This window comes from Mirounga leonina, unplaced genomic scaffold, assembly GCF_011800145.1.
Source record: "Mirounga leonina isolate KUSES-001 unplaced genomic scaffold, KU_Mleo_1.0 Mir_114, whole genome shotgun sequence".
NCBI classification, from domain to species: Eukaryota; Metazoa; Chordata; class Mammalia; order Carnivora; family Phocidae; genus Mirounga; species Mirounga leonina.
The window spans coordinates 14,949,044-14,976,559 of record NW_023270265.1 but is presented as its reverse complement, the minus strand read 5'-3'; the positions used below and the strand labels follow the sequence as shown (position 1 = coordinate 14,976,559).

Below are 27,516 nucleotides of genomic sequence, written 5' to 3'. Positions count from 1 at the left end.
CAACTTGATCAGCCCCTCTCATTGCCCACGTCCAGCTCTTAGCAGAAAAGGCGGAGTTTTAGTCAGCTGACGTTTGGGGGGTTCTTTTCTTTCCTAAACTGCTGCCCTTCTTGAGTGGATTTCTTTTCTTTTTTTTTTTAAAGATTTTATTTACTTATTTGACAGAGACAGGCACAGCGAGAGAGGGAACACAAGCAGGGGGAGTGGGAGAGGGAGAAGCAGGCTCCTGGCCAAGCAGGGAGCCCGATGTGGGGCTCGATCCCAGGACCCTGGGATCATGACCTGAGCCGAAGGCAGACGTTTAACGACTGAGCCACGCAGGCGCCCCTCAAATGGATTTCATTCTGTCTTTATCACAGAGGTCCTCCAACAGAACGGGCTTAGGAGATGCTGGGCTGGCCGCTGATCGCCTGCTGTTGGTCGTGCAGCCCTTCGCAATATTGGCCGTGACCTGTTTGGAGGGCCTGGTCCATGCCAGGCACTGAGCTAGGCTTTCTACCCAAATCGTCCCTTCTCGCTGAGCCAGGACTTCACTCTAGACCTGTCGGGCATCAGAGCCTGTGGCCGGCATGGTGGAACGCCGCCCCGCAGGTAACAGATTGAAAGGTGGTAAGCATAGTGGCTAGAGCACCAGTTCCCATCCAGTCCTCCTCCGCTAGGGTGGCGTTCACGAGTACACCCATTTAGACAGTGGGGAAACCAGCACTCTGAGCATTCAGGTCATTTTGCCAAAGGACATGCAGCTGGTAAGGAGCACCGCTGGGACTTGCCTGACTCCAGCCAGTGGGCTGTAGTCACTGGTCTACACTAAGTGGCCTTTTAGAAAGCCCACTGGTTACACTAAGTGGCCCCTTGGGTGACAGCCGCACTGTACCTGGCTGGTTGAGAGGACGAACCGGTTGCTCATCAGGTACGTTTCATCTGTGAACATCTCGGGCAGCTCCTTGCATGTGTCCCGGGCCAGCTCCCGCAGCGCCAGCAAGTGGTTGTCAATGGCCATCCCTGTTATGGCCTGGGTAGTTGGGGACAAAGAACAGGAAATGAGACAGGGGCTCCCGTGCCCTCCTCCCTTCTCTAGCCCACAATGCTGATGGCCACTGCAAGGGCCCCAGCTTGCGCTTACCCAGTGCTTGCTGCGGACAACGTGTGTGGGTGGCCGCCCAGGACTGACCACTCTACCACTCAGCCTGTGTTCCACGGACCCTTTCTACGTGCACAGGGCGACTCCAGAGCATGGACTAAAGTGAGCATGCCCACGTTAAAGGTCTGTGAGTCTGAGTATCCCCTGCCTCTCAACCCCAGCATGGTCATTGCCGACACACTGTGTATGACCCCTCTAAGTGGGAGGGGTGGGCTGGGCATCCCTAGTACTTCCTTAGGTAGGCGAGGAGTCTGGGGGGCAGGGATGGGTGCTGGGCCCTGTCAGGGCATGGGGAAGGGTTTCCCCGGCTATCACTGGGCAGACTCTCACCACAACCAACACTTTATCCTCTAGCAGGAGTCCAAGGAATGAGCGATAGAGAACATTCCTAAATCTTGGTTGCTATTTCATGGGCTCAGGATCATTTCAAATAAACTGGATTTACAACCTAAGAAATTATTCTGAGACGGGAACGAGACATCTTAGCAGAGGCTCAGCTGATGTTTACAAGGGGAAAGCTTGTTCAACGAAGAGAGATTTTTTTCTTTTTATCACAAGATACTTGACCCCTTATCAAAGGCTAAGATAAGAGCAGTGGGGACTCCAGGATGTCTATGTAGGCAAAACTCAGAGGCGGTATGGCTGGAAGTGGGGCGGTGGGGCCAGGGTACCCATCTCATCTCCTCCCCACTCGAGGGTGCGTGTGTAGCATACACACTGGTTTTGCTTGGATTACATGTTCATTTGGGGCACTTCTGGGAGTGGTGGAGACTTGGGGGCCACCCCCGGCCTATAGGAGTAACCTGTGGGTCCCCATCAGGGTAATTGTAAAGCTTGGCATGTTCATGCTTATGTAAGACGGCCGCTTAGCTGTTAAAGCCCCACGTAGGAGGAAACCTCCATCACAATGGATTCTGTTCAAGTTTACAAGGCACGTTTTGGGATTTGACAGCGTTCTTTTTCAGTGGAGAATGAATGCATAAAGAAGATTCGGAGGCCCCAGTCTCTGCAGATACTCCTAATTATAGTCTGGAAAGACATGTTCTATAACCACAGCTCACTTTAGACGTGTCCCAATAGGACAGAGGGGAAGGACTCTGAGCCCGTCGATGAAGTGGGTGGGCTGCTAGGTTCTCTGGTTACCTCTGTTTAATCGCTGATTTGTGTAGGTCTGTAGAAGCGGCTAGCTGCTCTATACAGCAGCTACCCACCCGTCTTCACCACCTCCAGCTCACTGTAGCAACTGGGGTTGACTTAACAGATTGTTTGGATTAAGGCCACGAGTAGTCATGAGCAAAATGATTCATTGTTCAGTCTTTCATTCATTCAGGGAAGCTTACTTGAGTGCTCACTGTGTGCCCAGTGCTGCAGGGCGCTGGGGGCATGCGTGCTGTGAAGGAAAAGCCTGAGATGTTGTGAGAATCTGGGCGGGAGTGTCTGGACCGCGCTTGCTCTTTCCCTGGGATGTCCTTTCTCCACTACCGCGACCAAATACAGCTGCCAGAGGCTGGAGCTCTCCTTGCTCCTTTCCCCTGGCCCTGACCCCGCACAGCCAACCAGGCACCGGATTTGCCTCAGAGCATTTTTATAGCTCTCACCCCCATCTCTTTTATTTAGCTGTTCTCATCAACTTAAAATAGTTAACACAGCTGAACCCTAAGGCAATGCTTTAGAGGATATTTTTCTAAATCTTTCATAAACATTTAAATTATTACCAAAGTCATATATTTATATAGCTTTAAATCCCGAAGAAGCTAAAGACGTCTGTCACTCTGCCAGGTCTGATTCCCACACCACAGAGGCAACCAATTTAGCTATTTAATTGTCTTAGTTCTAAATAACAGTCTTAGACCGCGTTCACTACATTTTTCAGTTCTATCTATATCTTCTTTCTATAGAAGATGAAACTTTGGCTCTTTCATACTCCTGCTCCCCAAATATTCTTCCATTCTCCCATCCTCTCATTAGAGTTACGTTTAACTCCTCATTGTTTGATCACTATTCAGTGTTGGCATGATTATAATTATGTAAGTATTCACAGCTGAGTCTCGGCTATATTTTGAGATTTCCTTTCTTGTTCACCTTTTGTTTTCCTTGGAATTGGGATGATTTTTAAATGACTAAATTATGATTTCCCCCACTTGCTTAGCTTTCTATGTATCTATAACTAATTGATTCTTAAACTTTCAGCCAGAAGTGTAAAACTTTTCTTAATACACTCAAATAAATCAGATAATTTGTCAATTTCATTCCACCTCTCACTTCTTGCTTCTCCATTTTTTTTTAAGATTTTATTTATTTATTTGACAGAGAGAGAGAGAGTGCGCACAAGCAGGGGGAATGGCAGGCAGAGGGAGAAGCAGGCTCCCTGCTGAGCAAGGACCCCAATGTGGACTCAATCCCAGGACTTTGGGGTCATGACCTGAGCCAAAGGCAGACCCTTTACTGCCTGAGCCATCCAGGTGCCCCCTCTTCTTGCTTCTCTGTGGACTGATTGTTCCTGTGTCTGCTGAACAGTTGTCAACTTGGGATCTCCTTTTACTGTCACCCTCTTTCTCTCTTTCTTGTGTTGAGTCTTCTGATTTTTGGAGCCTATGACGTCTTTTATGTTTTAGCTATTACTTTAGTAGTCTATATCCTCCAATAGTTTGACAAGAAAGAAAGCTTAATAAGTAAAACTTTTGAGAACTTGTCTGTCTGAAAATGTCTTTCTTCTGTCTTCAAAGTTGATGATAGCTTAGCTGGGTATGGAATATACATCACAAATCATTTTCCCTCCGAATTTGAAGGCATTTTTCCATTATCTTCCACCTTCCAGTGATGTTGTTGAGAAGTCCAATTACACTTTTATTCCTGATCTTTGTACTTGTTTTTTTTTTTTTTTCTCTCTCTGAGATATTTTAGGATCTTCTCTTTGACCTTTGTGTTGTGAAATTTCCTTGGTATGAATGTTTTCATCTATTACATCTATAAGGTACATGGTGGGCTCTCTCAATGTGGAAGCTCATGTCCTTCAACTCTGAGGAATTTTCCTCAATTATTTTGTTGTTGTTCCCCTCCACCCCCATTTTCTCTTTCTGGACATGTAATTACTTGGGATTTTGGTTCTCCCGTACTGAGCCCTTTTTTCTGTCCAATATTTCATTTCTTTGTTTTGTTGACATTTTGGGAAGATTATTTCAGCTTTATCTCCCAGTCCCCCCATTGCATTTTTTCTACAATATTTCCCCCAGAATTATTTTTATTGCCCCCCAAAAAGATTTTTTTAGTTTCATGTTATTAATAAGTTCATTATCGTTCAGAGGCTCTCAATTACGGTTTTAAAAAATGTTCTCCTGCTTCCTGCATTGTTTTCATTTCCTTGAAGTTTCTCTTAAATTATTTTTAAAAATTAAGCAAAAATTTAAAAACTACACAAAAACATTTGTACTGGCTTTTGTGTCTTATGTTAGCAGCTTTCCTCAATGTCTGGTGATTAATGGCTACCTGTTTATATTTCCGAATAAAGCACTGAAAAAAATGATTAGAAGATACACGTGTAAGCCTGTGCTTACCATCTGTTAGACCTCACTGGGAGGTGAACTGGCTGGGTATTTTATTGGGCACCCCAGCTATCAGTGTCTGTGATTTAGTTCTCTTGGCCTGGTCAGTCTCACCACAGAGAAATCCTCTAATCTCATGCTTGGAGAAAGGTGGTAATAAAAGTACTTCCCAATGTACCTGGAGCTGAGTAGGTAGACTTTGATTAATCACCCTGTTTAATTTGATTAACCCTCCCTGAGTTCTACCTGATGTCCCCAAATCTAGAGTCCCCTGTCTTCAACTTCTCCAGAGGAGAAGCTTCTAGCCTACCATTGAGAAAGGGGAGGGTAGTCACCTAGCTGCATGGGGTAGTGGAAAGGAACTGAGGGTCTGACTGCTTCTTATAGAGATCATGAAACAATCCTCTTCTTTTCAGCCCTGCACACACCTGTACTTTTGGTGGGTGCCTCCAATGCCTGAGCCATTCTGAGGTTCTGCAGAACAATTCATTGGGCTCCTGGGTCTCCCTTACTCTTTGCTTGGATTTCAACTTCCTCTGGTTTGCTAAGTCAGTGGCCATCTGTTCTATTTTCCAACTCGAAAACTTTGCTGTCCCTTCCTTTCCCACTCTCTTTGCCTAGTGTATTCATGGCTTAAAAAAACCCCTTTGCTGATATTTTTGAGGGTTTCAGAGGGAGTAATAGTAAACCCTGGTGTCCACCATGTTTAAACAGAAGTTGGTGTCTACCTCTTCAATCCCCTGCCCCTGCTCTATTTCAGTCCTTATCTCAGCTCTACCTAAATATTATATAGATTCCTAATTAGTGTCACTGAGTGTTGGCAGACCACCCTTGCTCCAACCAGTCCTTCTTCTTCCTGGTCACCAGAGTAAACTTTGTGAGTGAAAAATCCCATCTCATAAGCTTCCCTGCTCCTCTGTCCTTTGCAAGCTGCACATACTGAACTACTTGCTTTTCCTCCAGTGTGTCTTATTCTCTCAAGATTATCTGCCTTTGCACATACTCTTCCCTTCTGGGACCATTCTTCCCTTCTATGTCCACCTGATAAGCACCTCTTCATCCTTCAAGTCTCATATCAAGCACCACTTATTCTGGGAAGTCTTCCTGGCTTTCCCAAGCAGAGGAACTAGCTTGCCCCTCCATGCTCTCTCCTACTTCCTGAGAACTCTTTTCACATGGGATGAGATTTACCATTTAAGGGCTTTTCCTCCCAGCTACTCAGTAAACTCCCGAAGGACAGGGCTTATGGACTTTATCTTTTATTTCCTACCACCCGGCACCTTGTCTGGCATTAAGCAGGAAAACCAAAAATACCCACTCAATATGTGAGAGTGAGCTTGACTTTCCCCAAACAGAATGAACACTTAACTCTTCAGATGAATTCAGGACCTGGCAACTGAATTGGAAAGAAGTCTACATTGGCTAGTTCTAAAACGCAGATATGCATTGTACTTGCTTTCAAGTATATAGAGTGAAATTTGGTCAACCCCTCTTCACAGGTTATATGCTCCTTCAAAGACTGTATCAGAATCATTTTCAATTGATATATTGATCACCAGTCCAAGTAGTAGTTTATTCTCTGTTATTTGTATGCAAATGATGGCTCTGTCATGCTAGAAAATAAACTATTTCCCTAAACTAAGAGAACATTTCCTTTAAAATTTTGATTTTGGGGCACCTGGGTTGCTCAGTGGGTTAAGCGCCTGACTCTTGATTTCAGCTTTGGTCATAATCTCAGGGTCGTGAGATCGAGCCCTGTGCCAGGCTCCACGCTGGGCATGGAGGCTGCTTAAGATTCTCTCTCTCCCTCTCCCTCTGCCCCTCCTCCCCTGCTCTCTCTCTCTCTCAAAAAAAAAAAAGGTAAAAATAAATAAAATTTTGATTTCACTATTAATTTTCAGCAGAGACCTTTTTTATTCATAGGCAACATAAATAGACAGAAAATAAGAAAGCAAACCCAGCCGTAGGTGGGAATAAATTCTGCCTCATCTGCAGTCATGCAAGATGTGCGAGCCACCACAGTTTGCCAGGATTGGCCGCCATCCCTCACATTGGACTTTCTTGTTATATAAACTGTAAAGTGCTATACATGTTTGGTGTTATTATTATCATTACTGTTTTTTCAAAGACCATTCATGGTATTCTTGTAAAAATCCATGTGAAAATGAGTGCTGTGTTACCCGGGTTCTAAAAATAAGAAAAAGGCTCTCAGAGGCATGGCTTTTGCCAAGTTGCTGGGTGCTCGGTGGCCCAGCTCTCACCCAGGTCTTGGATGTGGCCCCGTGCTGGAAGGCCCAGCTTTGAGCAGAGCCCACCATCATGAGTTCACCTGAGAAGAGGCACCACATCACTCACCATGACTGTGTACTCAGTCTGGGCTCGGACGGCATCCTTCAGGAGCAGCAATTTCTCTGACTCCTGTCAACAGACCAGAGATGGGGCTCTAAAGGGCTACTCAGTGACAAACAAGCTAAAGGAGCAGGCTGTCCCAGAGCCCAGCTGACAGGAACCCCAGAGCTGCCTCGCTGGCCTCCTGGAGACTCCTCAGGCGGAGCAGGACTTACCGGCACAGCAGCCTCGTGGTCGGTGACAGCTTTTACAAAACTCAGTGCCTCTGGAGTCGCCGATCGAATGTTGTCCACACGGCCCTCCTGGAACCGGCGAATGGACGCACTCTCGTAAGTGGGCACAAGTGTCCTGTGGAGCCTGCAGAAGATGGAAGATGAATGGCAAATGGCGTCGCAGTCTCAAGAAACCAGAAACATTGAAAGAAAAATAGCCTCTGCAGGCTTTATTTTTACAGTCCTGGCTTGACTTGGTTAGTATTTCATTTTAATGTTAATAGAATTCTAGAGGAGATTTCCCAAAGATGAGTGTCGGGAGTCGCTAATAGGAAGAGCTGTGTACGCGTTCATCCGCTGGTGACACTGTGTGGATATAAAATAATGAAGTGACGGATAACTTTTCAAAAAATCCCAGTCTGGTGGGAAACCTAGAATTTTCTTCGAGACCTGATGGGAGTGTTTGATTAATAGCACAGAATGGAATAATGGTGTAAATAATCATTCATACCCTTGAGGGAATCCTGTTTTATTTAGAACAATTCAAGCACGACCTATGGATCGAGGCAGGGAGGGGGCTTTCTGGTCATGAGTGGAAGCTGCGGCACAGGCCCGCCTGTCCGGGGGCAGCTGAGCTTCCAACAGCCCCTTGGGCCCCATGGCTGTGCCTCTCCTCCCTGAGGTCTGTGACAGGAGCCGCTCCAACCCCAGCCAGGGAAAGTCCTTTCCTTAGGCACGCGAACCAAGTGAGCCCTCCAAGGCTTGCACACCTGGCAGGCACACATCTTTCTCACCCATCAGCAAAGTCTTTGGTGTTGGGGGTGGGGAGGAGGAAGACACAGAATCACAGAGGGGCCGTGACAGCACATCACACACAAGTCACGGTCGTGCATGTTGGCCTTGTCAGGGCATGTATCTCCCGTGCTGGGGGAGTGCTAGGAGGAGGAAGGCTGGGTCGGAGTCAGCACAGTGCTTGGCCCTGTAACTCGGCAAGAAGGTGAATAAACTTTCTGGACACTTCTGTCTCATTTCCCCAGGGAGGAAGGACTCTGGCAGGGAGCTCATTTCCTGTCATCGCTATGGCCCCTGGAGGCAAACGCCATGCCCAGCACTAAAGTAGATGCCATCACTGGCTAGTCACTGATCAGCCCCAATCTAGGCAGCTTCCAGGCCTCTGCTGAAGCTAGAGGCAGATCCCATTTTGGCTGTTTGCTGAGCCCAGGAGCCTCTGGCCATGTCCACTGCCGGTCATGTCCAGTGCCACAAAGATTACTTGAGGGTAGAGGAGGCTGTGCTCTGTGCAGGGTCCGCTAGCCCCTGCCAGCTCTCGGACTGAAATGCTCTCTGAAGTAGCCCCTGGAGGACCCTGACCTCATGGCCCATCTCCACCACATGCCAGTATCAGAATGGCGACAGCGGTTCCAGACACCAGGTCCTGCCACGGCTCAATGTCAGCGAGGTCTCTGTGGCCCCACAATGAGCACAGACCTCACGTGGGGTGACGTCAGCCTCCCCCAAGGAGTCCCAGTGCTCCGAGTGGCCGAAGCCACTTCCTTTCCCTGTGAGTTATGGCCCCTCAGGAGGACACTGGGATCTGGGATGCCGTGTCCACATGGGTGCTGTCTGCTCGTTAGTGAGACCTCTTTCCCCTGGCCTTATTGCAAGGTCACTTTATGTTCCCCCCATATATTGCAAAGTGAAAACAGGTCCTGGTGGGGTCCTGTGCCAGTTGATGAGCTATTGCTTCGGGAACACTAGAACCAACAGGAGCCAGCCTTGTCTTGAGGATGATTTACTTTGCATTTTAGTTTTAGCCTCCTATAAAAGACCAGTTGGCCTCCCTGCCCTGTCTTCAACCCTTACTCTCTACTTTCTCTCCTCGCCCAACACAGAGCTACCACGATATTTTTCTAGACCACAGACCTGACTGTGCCATCCCCAGACAATACTCCCGTGGTGTCTTCTCATGTCTGTGACTCTGTGCCGGGTGTGTGAGATACCCAGAGTGTCAGGCTTGGGAGAGACAGTCTCGAAGACAAAATCGACAAATCAATGAACAAGGTAGCTCACGTGAACAATGACTGCCATGAAAGAAAAAGAGAACCCAATGTGACAGGTTGGAAGGCTGGGTGGCAAGGGGGCCTGGGGTGGCTGCTTTAGGTAAGGGGGCGGGGAAGGCCTATGAGGGCTGACACCTGGGCCGGAGGAGCTGGTGTGTGAAGAGTGGTGGTGGCAGCAGGGGGGGCGGGGAGGGGGGCCGAGACACAGCCCGAGTAAAGAGCTGGAGGCGGGAGAGAGCTTGGGAGGAGGGCCCTAGCAGAGGCTAGTTCACAAGGAGCCTTTCTATGCCTGGACTTTGTTCTAAAACATGGTGGGAAGCCATTGGGAGGGTTCAAGGTGGTAAGTGATAGAAGCTGATTTGCATGCTTCAAGGTTTACGATTCATGAAGATGGGAGTGAGAGCAGAGCCCCTGGGGAGCATGCTGTGGCTAAGCAAGCCTGAGATGACCGGGGAGAGGCCAGTGGCCATGGAGACGGAAGACAGAGGGTAGGTCTGAGAGACATCTGGAGGACGGACATGGGGGTGTCACAGGTGGGAAAGGAGAGACAGGGATGAATCAAAGATGAGTTCACATTCTTTGACTTGACCCATGGAGGCGGGCATGCTGGTTCCACGTCCTTATCAAGGAACAAAGCACAGCTACAGGGGCGCATGTGGGCTGACTGAGGGCAGGAAGAGAAGCAGCACCTGAGCCTTCTCTCGGGCAACTTCTTGACTGTGATGTCCTTCCCTCTCTTTTATGAGATTGGATTCACACTTTGAATCCCAGTTCAGGCAGCACCTCTTTCCATGCAGCCTACCCTGCTCTTCCCATCTTTTAAGTCCACAGAAAATCATTCCTCCCTCCAGGATGCTTCTAGACTCTGGAGTCTAGAGCAGCTTGTCGGGCAGCCCACCTGGGCAGAGTCGTTCGGCTGGCAGGCTTGGCTTACCTGTAGAAGGCCAGCTGGAGGGCCACCTGGATGAAAGCGTCAGGACTGCATTTCTGCTTCTTAATGAATGTTTTCCCAAAGAGGTCAAACTTATAAACGGTGAAGTCGAGATTCTTCACTATTCTGTGGAAGAAAAAGAAGAGGTGTTATTGCATGCAAAATAGACTGCACGCACCACAAGATCTAACCAAGGTGCTCAAGCTTGATCTACGACCCAGTGCTCTGGAAGGGGAGGACATGGTCCTTACCCACTGGGAACATATTGGGTGTCAGAGACAGGTCTTGACATATGGAAATGGCAGAGGGCATGCCAGATCAGCTCCTCTGAGCTGAAGAGGAGGCTTGGCCGGGCAGGGCGGTGGCCCCATTCTGGTGGTGGGGGAGGGGGCCCAGCTGCAGGGAGGGGCATATAGGGGCATGGAGCCTGAGAGACATTTGCATGTGCAGGGAGAACACTGCCCACAAACAAAATCCCAGAATCCTGTTGCCCACAGAAGTGGGCCTGAAAGAGGCCATTCATCTGACCTGTTTGGGAATGTGTGTCCCACATCCTCAGATTCTTCTGGCATCCTGGCCATTCTGCCAGACCTGGCACACAGCCTTTGCTCAAGGAAAGGCCCATTTCTCAGATGGCTGTAAGCCATTATCTCTTCACAGAGACTCCTCCCTGTTTTACTATGAGAAGAAATGCTTGGGGCCTCCCTGGTGGTCATGGTCACCACGGCGAGGGCTGCTCGTCTGGGCTTTGCTGGTGACTGTAAACCCATTTTACCCAGAAACAACTGTTAAGCCCATGAGTCACTGTCAGAGTAACAGGTAGATACCCTGAGTCTATACTGAGACCCTTGAACACTTGTCTCCCCCTCCCAGTATTGGCCAGTCTCCTCCTTCATAATGAGTTTGGGGTCTGGGCTGATTGTCCACTGGAGCAAAGTTTGGCAGCATCCACATCGTCTGTCCACTGGCTGTATGTGAATGCAGAGCCCTGGGTAGGCAACCTCAACCCTCCACTCATACACTTCCACAGGACTCAGATGCTCTCTGCCTGCTCAGCTCTTGGTGGGGCCGTGCCAGGTTCTTGGGACCCAGGGAGACTCACCCCTCAGTCCAGCCTGTCCGCCAACTGTCTCTGGGCAGGCTGAGCTCATGGTCACACGGCCACCCGGAAACCTCTCACTCGAGCCCTGCCCACTCAGACCCTGCCTCCTTCTACAGGCAGCTCGGGACCCCCGAGGCTCCTCCTGTTTTCCCACCCTCAGGCCTCTCTTGGCTCCCCACCTCTGGGAAGAGAACCTCGGGGACCCCACTCCGATCTCTGAAAATGAGTGGGCACCTTTCTCCACCCAAGGATGCCAGCCCACCAACTCACTCTCCTAGAGGCCTGCTCATCCCAAGAACAGCCCCATACGGTTGAGATATCAGCACCATTTGTAGATGAATACTCGAGGCCTCTCCTACTCTCCCCCATCAGCCAGTCAGCCCCCACAGCAGCTTGCCGCGGACTGGTCCTCCCTACCCTCTAAGCCTGGCCATGATCTGTCCTGCTCACCACGCTCTTCCCACAGTCTCCTCACTGGCTCCTTGAAAACCCCAGCACCCCTGCACCAAACCCTCCAGGGGCTTCTCCCCACTGCAAGACAGCATCCAGGCCCCTGTAACACAAGAACAGCAAAGCTCTTCACAATGTGGCCTCAATTTCCCTTTAGTGCCTCAGTTCTGGCCATTCTCTCACTTGCTGGTTTCCAAACCACCCTGCATCTTGTTTGAACCTTTTATGTACAAGCTTGAACAAGCTGCCTTTCTGCATCTTCTCTAGCTGCCTGCACCACAAACTCCTATCCATCCTTCAAGGCCCGTTTTGCAAAGCCCTCCCACAATGTCCTGGTAGAATTCCACTGCTGTGTCCTCTGTGGGTTCAGGCCTGTATGCCTTTCTCTAGTTTGGGCACCTGTGTCACACGTGTTTTGGTCTGGGGGTCTACCTCCTCCACCTGTGTGGACAGCAGGCTCCGTGGCATATTCATTTCTGTGTCCCTAGCCTTTCCACAGTCCTAGAGCATTCACATGTTTGATGAATGAATGAATGACTGAATGATGCTCGCTTCCCGAATGAGGGAATGAACAACCAAGGGCCAGATCTAGTTGCCAGCCTGCAGCTCCCTCCATAACTTGGCACTGTGCCAGTGTGCCCCCCCCACCCCCAGAGAGGCCCACGCCCATCCGGCCCTTCTGCGTGGGTCCCATTAGGGACTGAACTGCCTCTCTCCCCTTGGGGAGAAAGGCCCCCTTGTCACATTGTAGTGTAAATTCAAGCAAATTGAAATAGCTTGGATTCAAATGACCTATTCAAACCAGTTGTTTATTTCCACCCCCCCCAAACCAGGGGGATGATTTCCCCTTCTTGATTCAGCTCAGTCAGGTGAAACCCTTGAAAAAATAGCCCCATGTTTGCATTTTATGGAAATGATGGAGACTTCAGCAAGGTTATTTCCCCGAGAGTTATAACTCTCCTTTAGTTTGACTACATTTCCATGAGGAAGTGGGCGGGGGGCAGAGGTGGGTGAATGGAGGCAGAGAGCTGGGGTCTTTGGAAACTTCCAGGGGGCCTCATCGTCCCCGGTGGAGGGGGTTGGGGTAAGGTGGGCACGGGGTGACCCCAGAGCATTGCCCTTAAAGAGGCTTGGACTTTCTACCGTTGAAGTTTTTCCGCCGAGGAAGCTAAGAGGCCTTGAATTTCCGGAGAGCATTTCCAACGCAGCCTCCTGGGGGCCGGGAGCTCGCTGACTGAGTCGGCCCGGACCAGCTTCTTGCTGCTCTTCACCCTGCAGGCACAAAGAGGTGACAGCCTGTGGCCCTGGGAGCTGAAGGCTGCGGACATCAGTCCCTGTCCTGTGCGGTCATCCTAGCTGTTGGAGCCTCAGGGGGTGTGAGCTGCCTGCCCCTGGATCCACTGCACAGATAAATAGACTGACGCTCAATCAGAGAGGCCACCCAAATAAGCATGTAGCAGAGCCAGGATTCCAACCAGTTCCGCCTGACTCCAGAGCCTGCTATTTCTTTTCACGTTTTCCTGCTCTAATACACTTGGAGAGAAACTGAAGAAACAAACTGTGCTGTTTGTCTATGAGGGTTGGCATGGGCTTTTAGGGATTCTAAAGAGCTCCTAAATCATAGAAGAGATTTAGAACTTAGATTCAGGGAGAAGATTCTGGAAAGAGAGAATGAGCAAGCCATGAACGGAGGAAAGAACTCAGTGTGTTTAAGGGATAGCAAAGCCCTCAGTCCAGCCAACTTGGAAGCTAGGGACAGAGATCCAGCCCAAGGGGATGGAAGGAGGTGCAGCTCAGAGACCTCCCCTCCTCTCTGCTGGGTCAACAGTTGGCCCAGCCCTGACTCGGAACAAGCACTAGGTATGGGTCTGGACTTCCCTGGGCCAAAGCAGATGTTCCTTTTTGGCTAGGAATTCTTGGCCAAGCTTCTCCCTAACTGCCCTAAACCTGATGTCCTGTCTGCCCCCTCTGTCCGTGGCAGATAAAGTGTCTGATGATGTCAAGCTGATTTTCGAATCCATCTTTTGCTAAGATACTTTCCGGACTAATGCAGCCCCCCCGGTGGCCACCCAAATTTTTCTTGGCCTAGCTTGGCAGCCCCTTGGCAGTCTGGCTTTGGCTCCCATGGCTGCTGCAGAGGGGCCCTGTGCCCAGACTCACATGTGCTTGAGCAGATGCTCCGTGCACTGCACCAGGACGATGCCGTCAAACGGGGAGTGTTCGCACACCACCCCACAAGTACCATCTCGGCCCACCACAAACTGTAATAAGGAGAGAGGTGAGTGGACGTCAGATAAGGTCTGTATTTCAAACTGGCCCCTTGGCTCCAGGCCAGCTCTCCCTGGCCTCTCGGGGGGACCTCTCCTCCAAGGACACCAAAGCACATTATGTCCCCAAAAGAATGCTATATGAAATTGCCACGGCCTGAGAACATGGGCGTCTCAGGACAGCTCTATAATGTGACCTCCTTCCCAGAAATGTTCCCGGCAGTGAGAGCGGAGCCCAAGGTTTCCTGGCTAAAGTAGCTCGGTGATTCCTAAGAGTTCACACTGAAGCTGTGCACAGTTTCCTTAGGTCATGGGCAAGTTCCGTTGGCTTCTGTTAAGCCTGTGTCCCCCCCCTTCAGTGTGCCACAGGGCCACAACCCTGTACAGCTTTGTGTGAGTATGTGTCTAAATGGACCCTGTGCGTTTGGCCCCCAGTGATTTTATTCCCAGGATCTAGACCTGTGTCTACCGCATAGTAGGTGCTCAATACTTTTGTTAAATGAGTGAATGAAAGATAACGATCCGATTTGGATGGTGTACAGATTTCTAGGGAGAAAGAAGTTGTCTCTTGATGGGAGTGAAGGAAAGGTGTCTCTGAGGATGCTCCACGAACTTCTGCCTGGGCTTCGAGTCAGGGACCCGGATTCCAGGTCTGCCATGGCCACATGCCCTCCGCGAAACCGTCGACAGGACATTTCAGCTCTCTGGCTTCAGTCTGCTCCCATTTAAAATGGATCCAGTAAAGCCCAGTTCACAAGATTGCTATGAGGATTAGAGAGAAGGTATAGGAAAGGTCCACAGGGACTGTAAGGAGTTTGTAAAGGGTGTACTTAGCTGACTTGGAAAAGGGACATACTCAGCATGTACAGAAGTCCTGGGAGAAAAGAATGAGCAGAATGAGATTTGATTGTTAAAGTGTAACCCAGATAAAGTGGGGCTGCCCATAGCCCGGCTCGGCATAGCATCACACTCAAGAGAGTCTAGTCCACCATCCATAAACAAGCCAGCAAACAAACAAGCTATTGACAGTTTTCTGATGCTCTTCCGGGGCACTGTAATACTCGATACACACATGAGCTGACTCTCCTCCTGTCCTCCCCCCCAGCCCCTCACATAGTGTCAGTGGCCCGAATCTTTACTCCCATTCTCCAAACAACCTTCCCACATAGTCTTTCTCAAAACTCATCCCTTGCAGTCTTTTCTCTTTTCCCCAATGTCCCCTGCTTCTCTGTCCTGAGACTAGCTCTTGATCGTTCAGCTCAGGTCCCTGGAGCTTGTTTGGCTTCTCCAGCTCATCTGATCGTCTGTCCTGCTTGTGAAAAGAGCCTGGGGGTGGGCACAATCACCCCCGTGGGGCAGGAGGGGAAGACTGTGCCCTGTGCTTTTCTGTCCTTGCCACTAAAACAAAAGGGAGGAAAACAGTGCCTTTTTAAAACCACTACCGAGGCTTCCTGTTTCTGGTCCTCTACATCCATTATATCATTTTATTCCCACAGCTGCTCCATGAAAGATTACAAGCCATTAGCACCACTGGTGGGGGCTAAAACAGCCAGCGCAGCAGCAAGTGAACCCATCAGAAATAGCAGAATCAATATGCAAACCAATAAAAAGGATAACCTGCAGAATATAGGGGCCAGAGAAAGAGAAAAATGAAATGCTTATCAGTGGGAGCGATGCTAGCCCAAAGCATAGCGATCGTTGGCTATTTAATATGGTCATTGTGAAAGGGGGGGAAAGCTTTAAAAATAAACAAGGTTCGATTCAGGATTGACACACTAGAGAAAAAAGGCTGGAGGAACAGGAATGAATGGGCCCAACCTCTAACTTCATCCGCACCTGCATGAGTATTTCTCTCCAGGCCAAAGTGAATGTCTTGTTACTGAGTTGATGTCATGTGCATGAAAAATATAGGAATTGCTTTATTTCATTGTATGACTTTCCTTCTGTGGAGATGCTGGGCTGTCCTACTTCTCAAGGATGGAGGGAGGTGTGTTAAAATGGCCAGGCGAGAGTGATGGAGATTTAGAAAAGCTGGCATCTCTGGACATCAGACACGACTCTTGCTGAATGCATTGGCGATGGGTTCAGTGGGGCCCCGGGGATGCCCCCACCTTACATGTGTGCTAGGAGAGGGGGAGTGAGATCCAGGTCTGACCCGGAGATCCCACACGCCTGGCACAGGCTGTAGGAAGGTTGGGAGTTTGGGCTGGGTTTGGTCACTTGCTCCCAAGAAGAGTTCTGGCCAGCCCAAGGGCTGTCACCAGTGGCACATTTCCAGTGCCTTCGGCTCCCTTTGTCCCGGATGCAGCATCCTGGGCAGCACAGGCCAGCAAGTGAGCCTGCCAGGCGTGAGCACCTGCTGGCTCGGGCTGCTGGCCATGCCACTGGGGAGGCTTACCTGCAGGGATTTGTCATACCAGCGGTTCGCCCCATTCTTGCTGCAGCCTCCACCGTGAAGGAGCTGAAGTGCCCTGTTGGTGTCGCTGAGCTCGCCGCCTCCTGGGGCATCCAGGCACACGAGGCAGATGCAGCGTTCAATCATATCCAGCGCGTCCCGGTTGGTGGAGTCTGCAGGCCAGGCAAACAAGGCCTTAGCCCCTACCCTCCGAACCCCAGGCCTGAGGTCCTCTCCACAGAGCCCCACACGCCGCAGGCAGACACACACATGGACACCCAGCCCTTGAGCCGGTCTTGACTCCTCTCCCAACCCCGGTGGGTGGGCGGAGGAGTCAGCTAGACTCTCCTGAGCTTCCGTGCTAATCCCAGCAGCCAGTTCACTCTCAGGGTCTCTGCAAGAGGCCCACTCCCTCTTTAGCTGTGGCCAGATCTGCCCCCAGATGGGCGGTCACTGGGCCTGCCTGTCAGGATGAAGGGGGCTCACGCGGGGCCTTCTGCATGGACATCAGACCCTCAGGCCGGCCTTTGCCAGGGGAGGAGCTCCAACTCCTCCATCCAGCGGTGTACACCGCCCCCACGGTGGCCCTTGAGAGCCACATCTGGCACATAGGCATGTTTGTTTGTCCCGAACTAAAATTCTTTTTTTTTTTTTAAGATTGTATTTATTTATTTGACAGAGAGACACAGCGAGAGAGGGAACACAAGCAGGGGGAGTGGGAGAGGGAGAAGCAGACTCCCCGCAGAGCAGGGAGCCCGATGCGGGGCTCGATCCCAGGACCCTGGGATCATGACCTGAGCCGAAGGCACATGCTTAACGACTGAGCCACCCAGGTGCCCCAACAATCAATAAACTGTTAATGTTGCTTTAGAGGAGTGTGCTTGCTGGGCCCATAACTCGGTGGATGAGTTAGAATGGTCCCTGTCAGGCCTCCCTTAGCCCTTAGGCCTTCTCACTCCATGCTTGTGTTTGGCCTCTCCCAAACTAAAATTCTTAAACATTAGAGGCTGAAATCTAAAAATCAGTCAATTTCACATGAAAAGCTGAAGTAAGGGAGTCAAGGTGCTGCTCTCCCTGCCCCCTGCCACCTCAGCGGTTATTCCAATGCAGAGCACAGATGGAAGGGCCAGGCTGCCTGCCCCAAAATCATACCCAGCTGAGCCCATTGGGGCCATTTCAGGCTTGGGGAACTCATCAGGACAAAGAGGCTAGGAGCCACTGAGTTGTGCAGGAGACATGTCACCAAGGCAGCTTGATTTCTCCATGGGGGACATTGAGCATAGGCTTCTTCCCCAAATAGAGCTGGGCCAGCCGGATGGGCTATTCCCCAGGGGGCCTTCTCCACCTCCACCACCTCCTCTATCCAGACTTTTGGGCTAGATGCTGTAACAGGATGAGGTGCAGGGTTACCTCTCCCCCACCAAGCCCCAGAGTATTCTGTGCATAGAGGATGGGGTGCAAAGTATTTGGAGGCAAGGGGGGCACTATGGGGCAGAGACTGCTAACTGCATATGGCAATATCCATTCTCCTTTTAGTCACAGAGTTTCTGGTTTTAGCTTGGCACGGAGAGAACCAGAACTAAAGCTGCATTGCCCAGCCTCCATTACAATTAGGAAATTAGGAATCAAAATTCTGCCAACAAAACTTAGAAACACTATATGACAGCTTCCAAGAGACTTCCTTAAAGATAACTAGCATGTGCTCTTTGCCCCTCTTCCCACCTTCCTCTAGCTACTGCTTGGAACACTGGTGTGATGGTTGGACCTCTAGCCTCCATTTTGGATGATATGGATGTGGGCCACAGCCTTGCAGTGATGGAAGAATCCTAGCCACCATGTATCAGCTCTGATGGCTTACTTCTGGTATACGGCAGAGAGAGAAACCTCTGTTTTCTTTAAACCACTATTATTTTGGGTTTTCTGTCATATGTGGCCAAATCTAATCCTAACTTATACCATCTGGTGATGTTGGGTTCACATTCTCACACTGCAAGAATTAGCTGGAGCTGAGAAGCTGCACCCTTGGTTTACCATAGTCCTCTCTCATTCATTCAACCCCCTTGTTAGCTGTAGGTATTGAAATCCAAGGTTCCTGTCCAGGAGGCTGTCAGAGAGAAACCTTCTGCAGGCTGAGAAGCCCTCCAAGATGACAGTCAGGACCCTCCCTGCTCTCTCTTGTCCCATCAAGGCAGGCACTTGGGCAGGTCCTGGTCCTGAGTGCTGGCCCTCCTATTTCCTGTAGTCAGCCCAAGCCCAGGCACACATACCTCTCTGTTCCTGCCCTTCCCTTCCCTACTGGGATCCCACTTACTGCTGAGTCAGAATTCCCTCTTTCGAAGTCCCTGGTTCTGAAGGCTTCTCTTCTTCCGGAGCCTCAGGTCAAAAATTATGCCTATCATCTCTCACAGCCATCTGAAATCTGCTTTCCTGAAGTCCGGGGAATGTGTGGGAGCAGGTGTGACTTCCACACCCTCAGGCTCAGGGTCTCTGTTCACCAGCCAGGTCCTGCCTATGGGCTGGAGCCAGGTACAACAGTATCTTCCCTAGTCAGTGGGAAGCTGAGTCCATACACAGTCCGACGTTGCCAGTGGGGGCCTGTCCTTCCTTTTGTCCAGCTAGGGACCCAGGGGGGCCTCAATGAAGTCCTGTCTGTTCCTCCCCGCTCTTGGCCTCACCTGGACCCTCACTGGGGCATGTGGCGACTTCCCCCTCCCAGTGCAGTCAGCCTTGAGTAGGGCAGTCCCTAAATCTCTCCCCTGGGCCTCTTCAACATGTGCTAGGCACACAGATGCTAAGGCCACCTGTGCTGTTCCTTGCTCTGCCCATGTGATTTCTCCAGTTCATGAGAGGTGTCCATATATAATCTCATGGAAGAGAGTCTCCAGTCTCCACCCATCCCCTTCCTCCCTACTCTTGCAAATCCCTCTCACAGCAAGCCTTCCCCTCTGGGAAAGAGAATGACAAGCAAGCCAGCCCATCCTTGGGTCATCTTTTCCCCACTTCCTGTATAGAATGAGGGTTTGGAGAACGCCATACTTTCAGGACCCCTCTTGATCCCGATGGAGCCAGGATGACTCCTCATCTTCTACATGGTCTCTTGGGCTTTCCTGGAGTCTGATCAACTCCAAGGCTTTACGCCATGCCCTGAGAATCTAAAGGTAAAGGCAACCCAGTTGAAGATCTGCGGAAATTCCCCTTCCCTCTGCTCTTCAAGGATGGTGCATTCACTGTGTTGCCATCTTCAACCTGAAATGACTTCTATTGCCCATGAGGTTGAGTCTAAACATGGCCCTTTGGGTTCCATGGCTCACCATGCTGCCCCTCTGGGTCACCTCCCCTGAATCCTGGCATGGACCTCTTGCCTCCTGCCTCTCTCTGGACACTTGAGCTCATTCATCTCTTCACCATAGCATAGGATGTCTCCTGGATAGGGGTCCTTCTCCTACTCTGCCTATCACAGTTTCACTCATAAATTCCTCCCAAGCTCCCTGAGCCTTTAACAGGGCTGGCCCTATGCCTGGCATGGGTAGGAGCAGCCCAGACAGAGCTTCTGCCCTCTAGAACTCTTCACACCCAGAACACACTGGCTGCTTGCTCAGTACAAAGAACCTCTGCTCTGTCCACCAGGCTGGCCTCGTACAGCACCTGGGTCCAGGGCTGGACCAGTCCCCTCTATACCCCTTGTCTCTTACCACACTGTGCATGCCCCTACAGCACGTGACCCTGCTGCTGACCTCAGACCTCCCCATGCTTCAAGAAGTCACTGCCAGTCCAGCCCCAGAAGCCCTGACATCCTCCCCCATGTCTGTGAGCTTGCAGAGGGTGGAGGTGGGTCCCCAGCCCAGATGGGTACAGGAAAGTGTCCATGGCTGGCAGTGGACTCAAGCGTAGGGTACATGGACAGGTGAGGCTGAGATCTATGTATGCAGGTCAGAGAGGGAACCTGGAGAAGCCCAGCTGGTTTGAGGGTCAGAAAACCACTACCTTTGGGGCATGGAGCCTTGTGGGATGGGGGGGATGGTGAGAGGTTGGGAAGGGATCGAGATATGGAAGGGATTCCTTACCCTTTGCAAGGCTCCTAGCCCTGCCCTTCTCTGCTCTAATAGGAGTCCCTGCCAATGGCCCTGGTGCCTGGCCCTGCCCTGTGTGCTCTTCTGGTGTTTCTTTTGGGATTCCAGGGTGGCTGGAGACTTCAGAGCATGGGAAGGTCTTGGCCAGGCTGGGGTCAGATTCAAATAGGCAGAGAGGAAGGGAGAAGCATGTCAGGAGGGAGATAACAGTGCTAGAAAAGGTTCTGAGTGCTGGGCTGTAGACAACCAAGCTTGTGGGTGGAACGTGTGGGTGAGCAGACCACCCCAGGCTGCAGTTCACCCCCAGATTGTAGGTGAAGGCATGCCGGATTTAGGTGAGGTTGAAGAACGCAGTGAAGTGATACTATTAGCTAGTCTTTGTTGAGCACCTAATATGTGCCAGGCATAAATCTAAGTCTTCATATTGATGAACATGAGATAAGCAGTTTCATCATCCCCATTCACAGAGAAGCTAAATGTCTTGCCTAAAGTCACCCAGTAAATTGAGGGAGCTAGACTTGACCCCAGGCAAGCGACCCCAATGCCCAGGCTGCAAACAGATCATCAAGGGCTGTGAATGGCAGAATCGGGAATATGGGCTCCATCTAGTAACAATGAGGAGCCACCAAAGGATCTTGGGCAGGGGTTGATGTGGTCAAAGCAGAGTCTAGGAGGCCTAGCAGCCTGGGGAGGGTGTGGGCCTGGAGGCCAGTTAAGGGACTGTGGGCAGCTCCAATGCTGCTCATCTAGGCCCTGTTGGCCATGTCTCAGTGAGCTCTGAGAGCCCACGCTGGGTAGCTGCCTACACCAAAATTTCCTTAGAAATAGCCCCAAGCCCAATGTGGAGTGGGCAGGCCTGTCTAGCCAGGATGCTGGGGAGCTAACACATAATCTGAGCAGGAGAGTGGAGGCTTGGCACACTCCTTCCCAGCTGGACAACTCAAAACTGACAGCAAACAAGGACAGCTCCCCAGGCATCAGTGCCCCAGCCACCTCCAGGCAGGAGCGAGGGACCCCTGAGGAGGGACTGAGCCATCACCATCACGGGCAGGTTGTGCAGGGCCCCAGAGCTCAGCGCCAACCAACAGTAACCAGGTCCTGGCTCATTAGACAGGGTGAAATGGGAGCAGGACAGCAGAGCTGGGATGCCAGGTGGCCTTGCAAATGAACTCCCTGCATACGGGTAGCTGATCGGTCAAAGGCTGACAAGTTTATCATGTAAGGCAGAAAATGAACTATACCCAAACTCATCCACCATGACTCTGGCCCAAATGTAACGGAAACAGGGGGTGGTGGGCTGGAGGCATGCAGCAGGAGCCGTTTGTCTTGTGACTTTCTCATTGAGCACATGGAGGCTCGTTTAATGTGGTCAATCAATCTTTCTCAAGGAGCCCCTGCTTAATAGTGAGAAGTCGGAGCTGAGTAATAGGAGGAGCTTGCTCTGCTGCCCACGCATGGGGAGTCGACAGCTTCGGTGATGTGGAAATTCCAGAGGCCACAAAGCCTTGGAGGACCCTGGAGCTTCTGTTAGAGACTGAAAGCTTACAGACTGTGACTAAGGTGAGCAAAGATGAAAGGAACACAGCACCTCTGTCTTCGGAGGGTTGCAGAAATCAGGTGCTGCTCCCCAACACCTCTACCTGTGTGTGTGTGTGTGTGCACATGTGTGCCACACGCGTGCGTGAGCACGCACACATGCACACGCTCAGAGCTCTATCTTGGACACTTGCCTTCTCTGGTCTAGCTGGGAAGTTGGCTCACTCAGATTCCTACTGTCCTGCCTCACATGGTCTAGGGAAGTGGAGGCACTAGGCTCCTTTTCCGAAGCTAAGAGCTTTTTTTTTTTTTTTTTTAAAGATTTTATTTATTTATTCATAAGAGACAGAGAGAGAGAGAGAGGCAGACCCTGGGATCATGACCTGAGCCGAAGGCAGACGCTTAACCATCTGAGCCACCCAGGCACCCGAGGCTAAGAGCTTTGAAACCTTTGTCAATTCCATCTGAGGATTTTTCTTCCCCAGATGAAGGGATTGTATCTCCTTTGGGGATGGAAATCTGCCATCACACATCCCATGTTCTTCTCTACTCTATGGCTTATGGAATAATCTTTATGCTCCCAGTCCCCAGAGGCTATGGAAATTTCAACAGAAGTATTTCTTGTCCAGTGAAACCTGCCTCTTGCAAATCAGAACTGTGTTTACTTGAGTTACAAAATCCTCTTTAAAGAGCTCAAGAGGGAGGGACTTCTGCTTCCAGGAACATCAAGTGGACTTTTCCCTGTTCCTTCCACTAAAAATCCTGGACAAATATTTAAAGCAAACATCAAGAGACTCTGAAAGATGGAAAGAGACCTCAGGAATTCCGTGGTGTTCTGGACTGAATTGTATCCCCTCCACTCTGAAATTCATATGTTAAAGCTTTAACCCCCAATATGACTGTATTTAAAAATGAGGCATTTAAAGAGGTAATTAAGGTTGAATGAGGTGATAAGGGTGGGGCTCTAAACCAATATGACCATTATCCTTATAAGAAGAGGAAGAGACACCAGGGATGTGTGTGCCCAGAAAAAAGACCATTGGAGGATGCAGTAAGATGATGGTCATCTGCAAGCCACAGAGAAAGGCCTCAGGAGAAACTAACCCTGCCAACACCTTGACCTTGGACTTCTAGCTGCCAGAATGGTGAGAAATAAATTTCTGTTGTTTAAGCCACTCAGTCTGTGGTATTTTGTTATAGTAGCCCTAAGAAATGAATACACTGGGTTTTCTGTTTTCTGTAAAATTTCCCAGACATGGAGTTCAAATAACCAGTAACATAAAACACAAGTAAATGTAAACGAACAAACAAAAAAATCCAGCAAAAGCCTGCTTTCTTTAGCCAAAGGACCAGGGAAGAGAAAGACTAGCAAGCCAGGAAACTTTTAGATAATAACCTTCCTCCATGCCAGCAAAGGCAGAGTGGGGAGCCTAGACTTCTACTGTAACCAGTCTGTAATGAAGCATTTCAGCCTCTGATGGTATCAGAGAAGGCACAGTCTCAGATAGAAGCTGGGACATCCATCTCCACTGGGTAGTAACCACCACCTCAATTGCTCTGTAGACAGCATCAGTAGAGAACATGTGGGGACCTTGAATTCCCACTCCCATTAGCAGTAATAAGGATCGTCCTCCTCCGGGGTGTCAATATAGGCCTCACAAGAAACCTGGACTTCTACTCCACCTGGCTATGGCAAGGTAACACCCATCCCCTGCTCCTGCTAGAGTGGTGTCAGAGAGCCAGCTAAAACAGAAGGTTTAAATAACATCCAGGGGCGCCTGGGTGGCTCAGTCGTTAAGCGTCTGCCTTTGGCTCAGGTCATGATCCCAGGGTCCTGGGATCGAGCCCCACATCGGGCTCCCTGCTCCGCGGAAAGCCTGCTTCTCCCTCTCCCATTCCCCCTGCATGTGTTCCCTCTCTCGCTGTCTCTCTCTCTGTCAAATAAATAAAATCTTTAAAATAAATAAATAAATAACATCCAGAGTCTCATAATATAACACATCCAGGTTTCAATAGAAAATCACTTATCACATCAAGAACCAGAGAAATCTCGACTTGAATGAAAAAAAGACAATCAGTAGATGCCCAACACTGATATGACAGGAATGTCAGAATTATGTGACAAATATTTTGAAATTAATCATCATAAAACTGAAAAATCTGTGGGACAAAAGATCTAACAAGCATGCCACTGAAGTCCCAGAAGGAGAGGAAAAAGAGCAGAGCAGGAAAGTACTCAGAGAAATAATGGCCAAAAACTTCCTAAATTTGGCAAAAAGCATAAACCTAAAGATTCAAGATCCAGTTAATTCCACATAGGATAAATTCAAAGAAATCCACATCAAGACATTTTCATAGTCAAACTTCTGACAACTAAAGACGAAGAAAATCTTGAAAGCAGAGAGAGAGAAATGATATTTTATCTATAGAGGAAAAAACAATTCAAATTATGGTGTATACAACCATGATTGATGTATATATAGAGTAATACCTATAGAAACCACTAGAGAAGCTATACAAACAGATACACTAAAAACATTACGATAAATCAAAATGGAATTCTAAAAAATGTTCAAGTAACCCATAGGAAGGCAAGAAAAAGAAAGCAAGAATTGAAAAACAGAGGTGACAAAAAACAAAATGGCAGCATTAAATCCCAGCATATCAATAATTTCAGTGATAGAAATTGACAAAGTAGATTAAAAAACACATCCTAGTTATATTCTATCTATAAGAAACTCACATCAAATATAATGATATAGATTGGTTGAAAGTAAAAAAAAGAAAAAATATATAAAGCAAACATTAATCAAAAGAAAGCAGGGGTTGCCTTGTTAATATCAGATTAAGTAAGCTTCAGAGCAAAGAAAATTACCAGAGACATTGAAGGCATTACATAAAATAAAATGGTCAGTCTACCAGGAAGACATAGCAATCCTATATATGTATGTAACAAACATACCACAAAATTTGTGAAGGAAAAACTGACAGAATTGAAGGGAGAATAGACAAATCCACAATTATACTTGGGAACTTAAACACCCCTTTCTTGATAATTGGTAGAACAACTAGAAAGTCAGCAAGCATATAGAAAAACTCAACAACACCATCAATCAATCTAATTGACATTTATAGAACACTCCACCCAACAACAGCAGAATGCACATTCTTTTCAAGTGCCCATGGAATATATATGCCAAAGTAGACCATATTCTAGGCTATAAAACACCCTCAAATGAATTGAAAATAACTGAAATCATACAAAATGTATTTTCTGATGTATGAAATCAAAGAAAAATAAAAAACAAGAAAAGTTCCAAACATTTGGAAACCAAATAATACTCTTCCAAGTAAGTCATGAGTGAAAGAGAAAGTCTTAAGGGAAATTAAGAAAAAAACATTGCAATGAGTGAAAATAAAAATATACCTTATCCAGATTTGTGAGTCACAGCTAAAACACTGTTGAGAAGGAAATGTATAGCACAAATGCTGACAGAAATAAGAAGAAAAGTCTTAAAAGAATTCTATAAACTCTTACCTGAAGAACCTAGAAAAAGAAGAGTAAAATAAACCAAAAGCAATGAGGAGGTAGGAAATAACAGGAATCAGAAACCAACAGAATTGAAAACAAAACAACAAAAACAATGAAAAGAAATCTAGTTCCTTTAGAAGATCAATCAAATCTCTAGCAAGGCTTGCGAGAGAGAGAGAGAGAGAGAGAGAGAGAGAGAACACTATCAGGGATGAAATAGGGATAGCACTACAGACCCTGCAGACATCAAAAAGATTATAAAGAAATACTATGAACAACTCTACCGACAAATTTGACAACTTAGACGAAATGGAGCGATCTCTTGAGGAGTATAAACTACCCACAATGCACCATATATAAAAGAAATAATTTGGATAGCCCTATAACTATTAAGAAAATTGAATTTATAAGTTTTAACCTCCAGAAAAAGAAATCTCTAGACCCAGAAGTTTTCACTGGAGAATTGTACCAAATATTTAAGGAAGAATTAAAAACCATCTATACAATTTCTTCCAGATAATGTAAGAGGAAAGAACACTTCCCAATTCATTTTATGAATCCAGTGTTATCCTTATACCAAAACAAGATGAAAACAGTACACAAAGAAGAAAAAAAGCCACAACACCCAACCAACTACAGACCAATAATCCTCTTGAATATGGATACAAAAATATTGAACAATATATAATCAAATAGAATTAAGCAACATATAAAAAGAATTATATACGAAGTAGGGCTTATTACAGGAATGCAAGGCTGGTTAAATATCTGAAAATCAATCTATGTAATCCACCATATTAACAGGTTATAGAAAAATCACGATTATATCAATTGATGCAGTAAAAATATTTGACAATACTTTTAAAATTCAATATCTATTCACAATAAAATCTCAGAAAAATAAAAACAGAGGGGAACGTCCTCAACTTCATAAAGAATATCTACAAAAAAGTTTATAGTTAACATCATTTTAAAGGTGAAAGATTGCATACCTTTCCCCTACGATCAGGAAAAAGAAAGGATACCCACTCTTACCACTGTTATTCAGTACCAGAAGTTCTGCCCAGTGCAATAAGGCAATAAAAGGGAGTAAAAAGGATACAGATCAGAAGGAAAAAAAATCCATATTTTCACATGACATGATTGTTTGTGTAGAAATTCTGAGGAATATACCAAAAAAACCACCAAACAAACAAAAACAAAAACAAAAAAACAACCCCACCCCAAACATCCTAGAACTAATAAATGAGTTCATCAAGTTTGCAAGATACAAGATAAACATACAAAAATCAATTGTATTTCTGTACACCAGTGACAAGCACATGAACACTAAAATTAAAAATATAATGCCACTTACAATGATACAAAACACTGAAACACTTCAGTGTATCTAACAAAAATGTACAGGACTTGTATGCTGAAACTACAGAACACTAATAAAAGACATCAAAGAAGATCTAAGTAAATGGAGAGACGTGCTGAGTTCATGCATAGGAAGACTCAACATGGTGCAGATGTCAATTCTCCCCAAACTGATATACAGGTTTACCATCAAAATCCCAGAAAGACTGTAGATATAGACAAGACTATTCTAAAATTTATATGAAAGGCAAAGGACCTAGGATAGCTAAAATAATTTTGAAAAGGAATAAAATTGAAGGAACCAGTATATCCAATTCCAAGACTTATAATATAGCTACATAACCAAGAATATGTGGTATTGGCAGAGAGATGAACACAGAGATCAGTGGAAGAGAATAGAAAACCCCAAAGTGGACTCACATAAAAATGCCTGATTTTGACAAAGGCATGAAAGTAATTCAGTGGAGAAAGGATGGCCTTTTCAACAAATGTTGCTGGAGCAATTGGACACCTATAGGCAAAATAAATAAATAAATAAATAAATAAATAAATAAATAAATAAATAAA

General features: G+C 48.0%; 1 protein-coding gene across 1 annotated transcript in view; it reads right to left on the bottom strand.

Moving 5' to 3' along the window:
• Positions 1 to 27,516, bottom strand: part of CHAT (choline O-acetyltransferase) — a 46,727-nt gene that overhangs the window by 1,533 nt on the left and 17,678 nt on the right. Inside the window, exons 7-13 of the mRNA XM_035020405.1 lie at positions 16,453 to 16,622; positions 13,948 to 14,048; positions 12,931 to 13,059; positions 10,239 to 10,361; positions 7,248 to 7,389; positions 7,039 to 7,101; positions 875 to 1,012 (exon numbers count right to left, since the gene is read on the bottom strand). Coding sequence (XP_034876296.1) covers positions 875 to 1,012; positions 7,039 to 7,101; positions 7,248 to 7,389; positions 10,239 to 10,361; positions 12,931 to 13,059; positions 13,948 to 14,048; positions 16,453 to 16,622 — 866 coding nt within the window. The remainder of the gene's footprint in view (positions 1 to 874; positions 1,013 to 7,038; positions 7,102 to 7,247; positions 7,390 to 10,238; positions 10,362 to 12,930; positions 13,060 to 13,947; positions 14,049 to 16,452; positions 16,623 to 27,516) is intronic.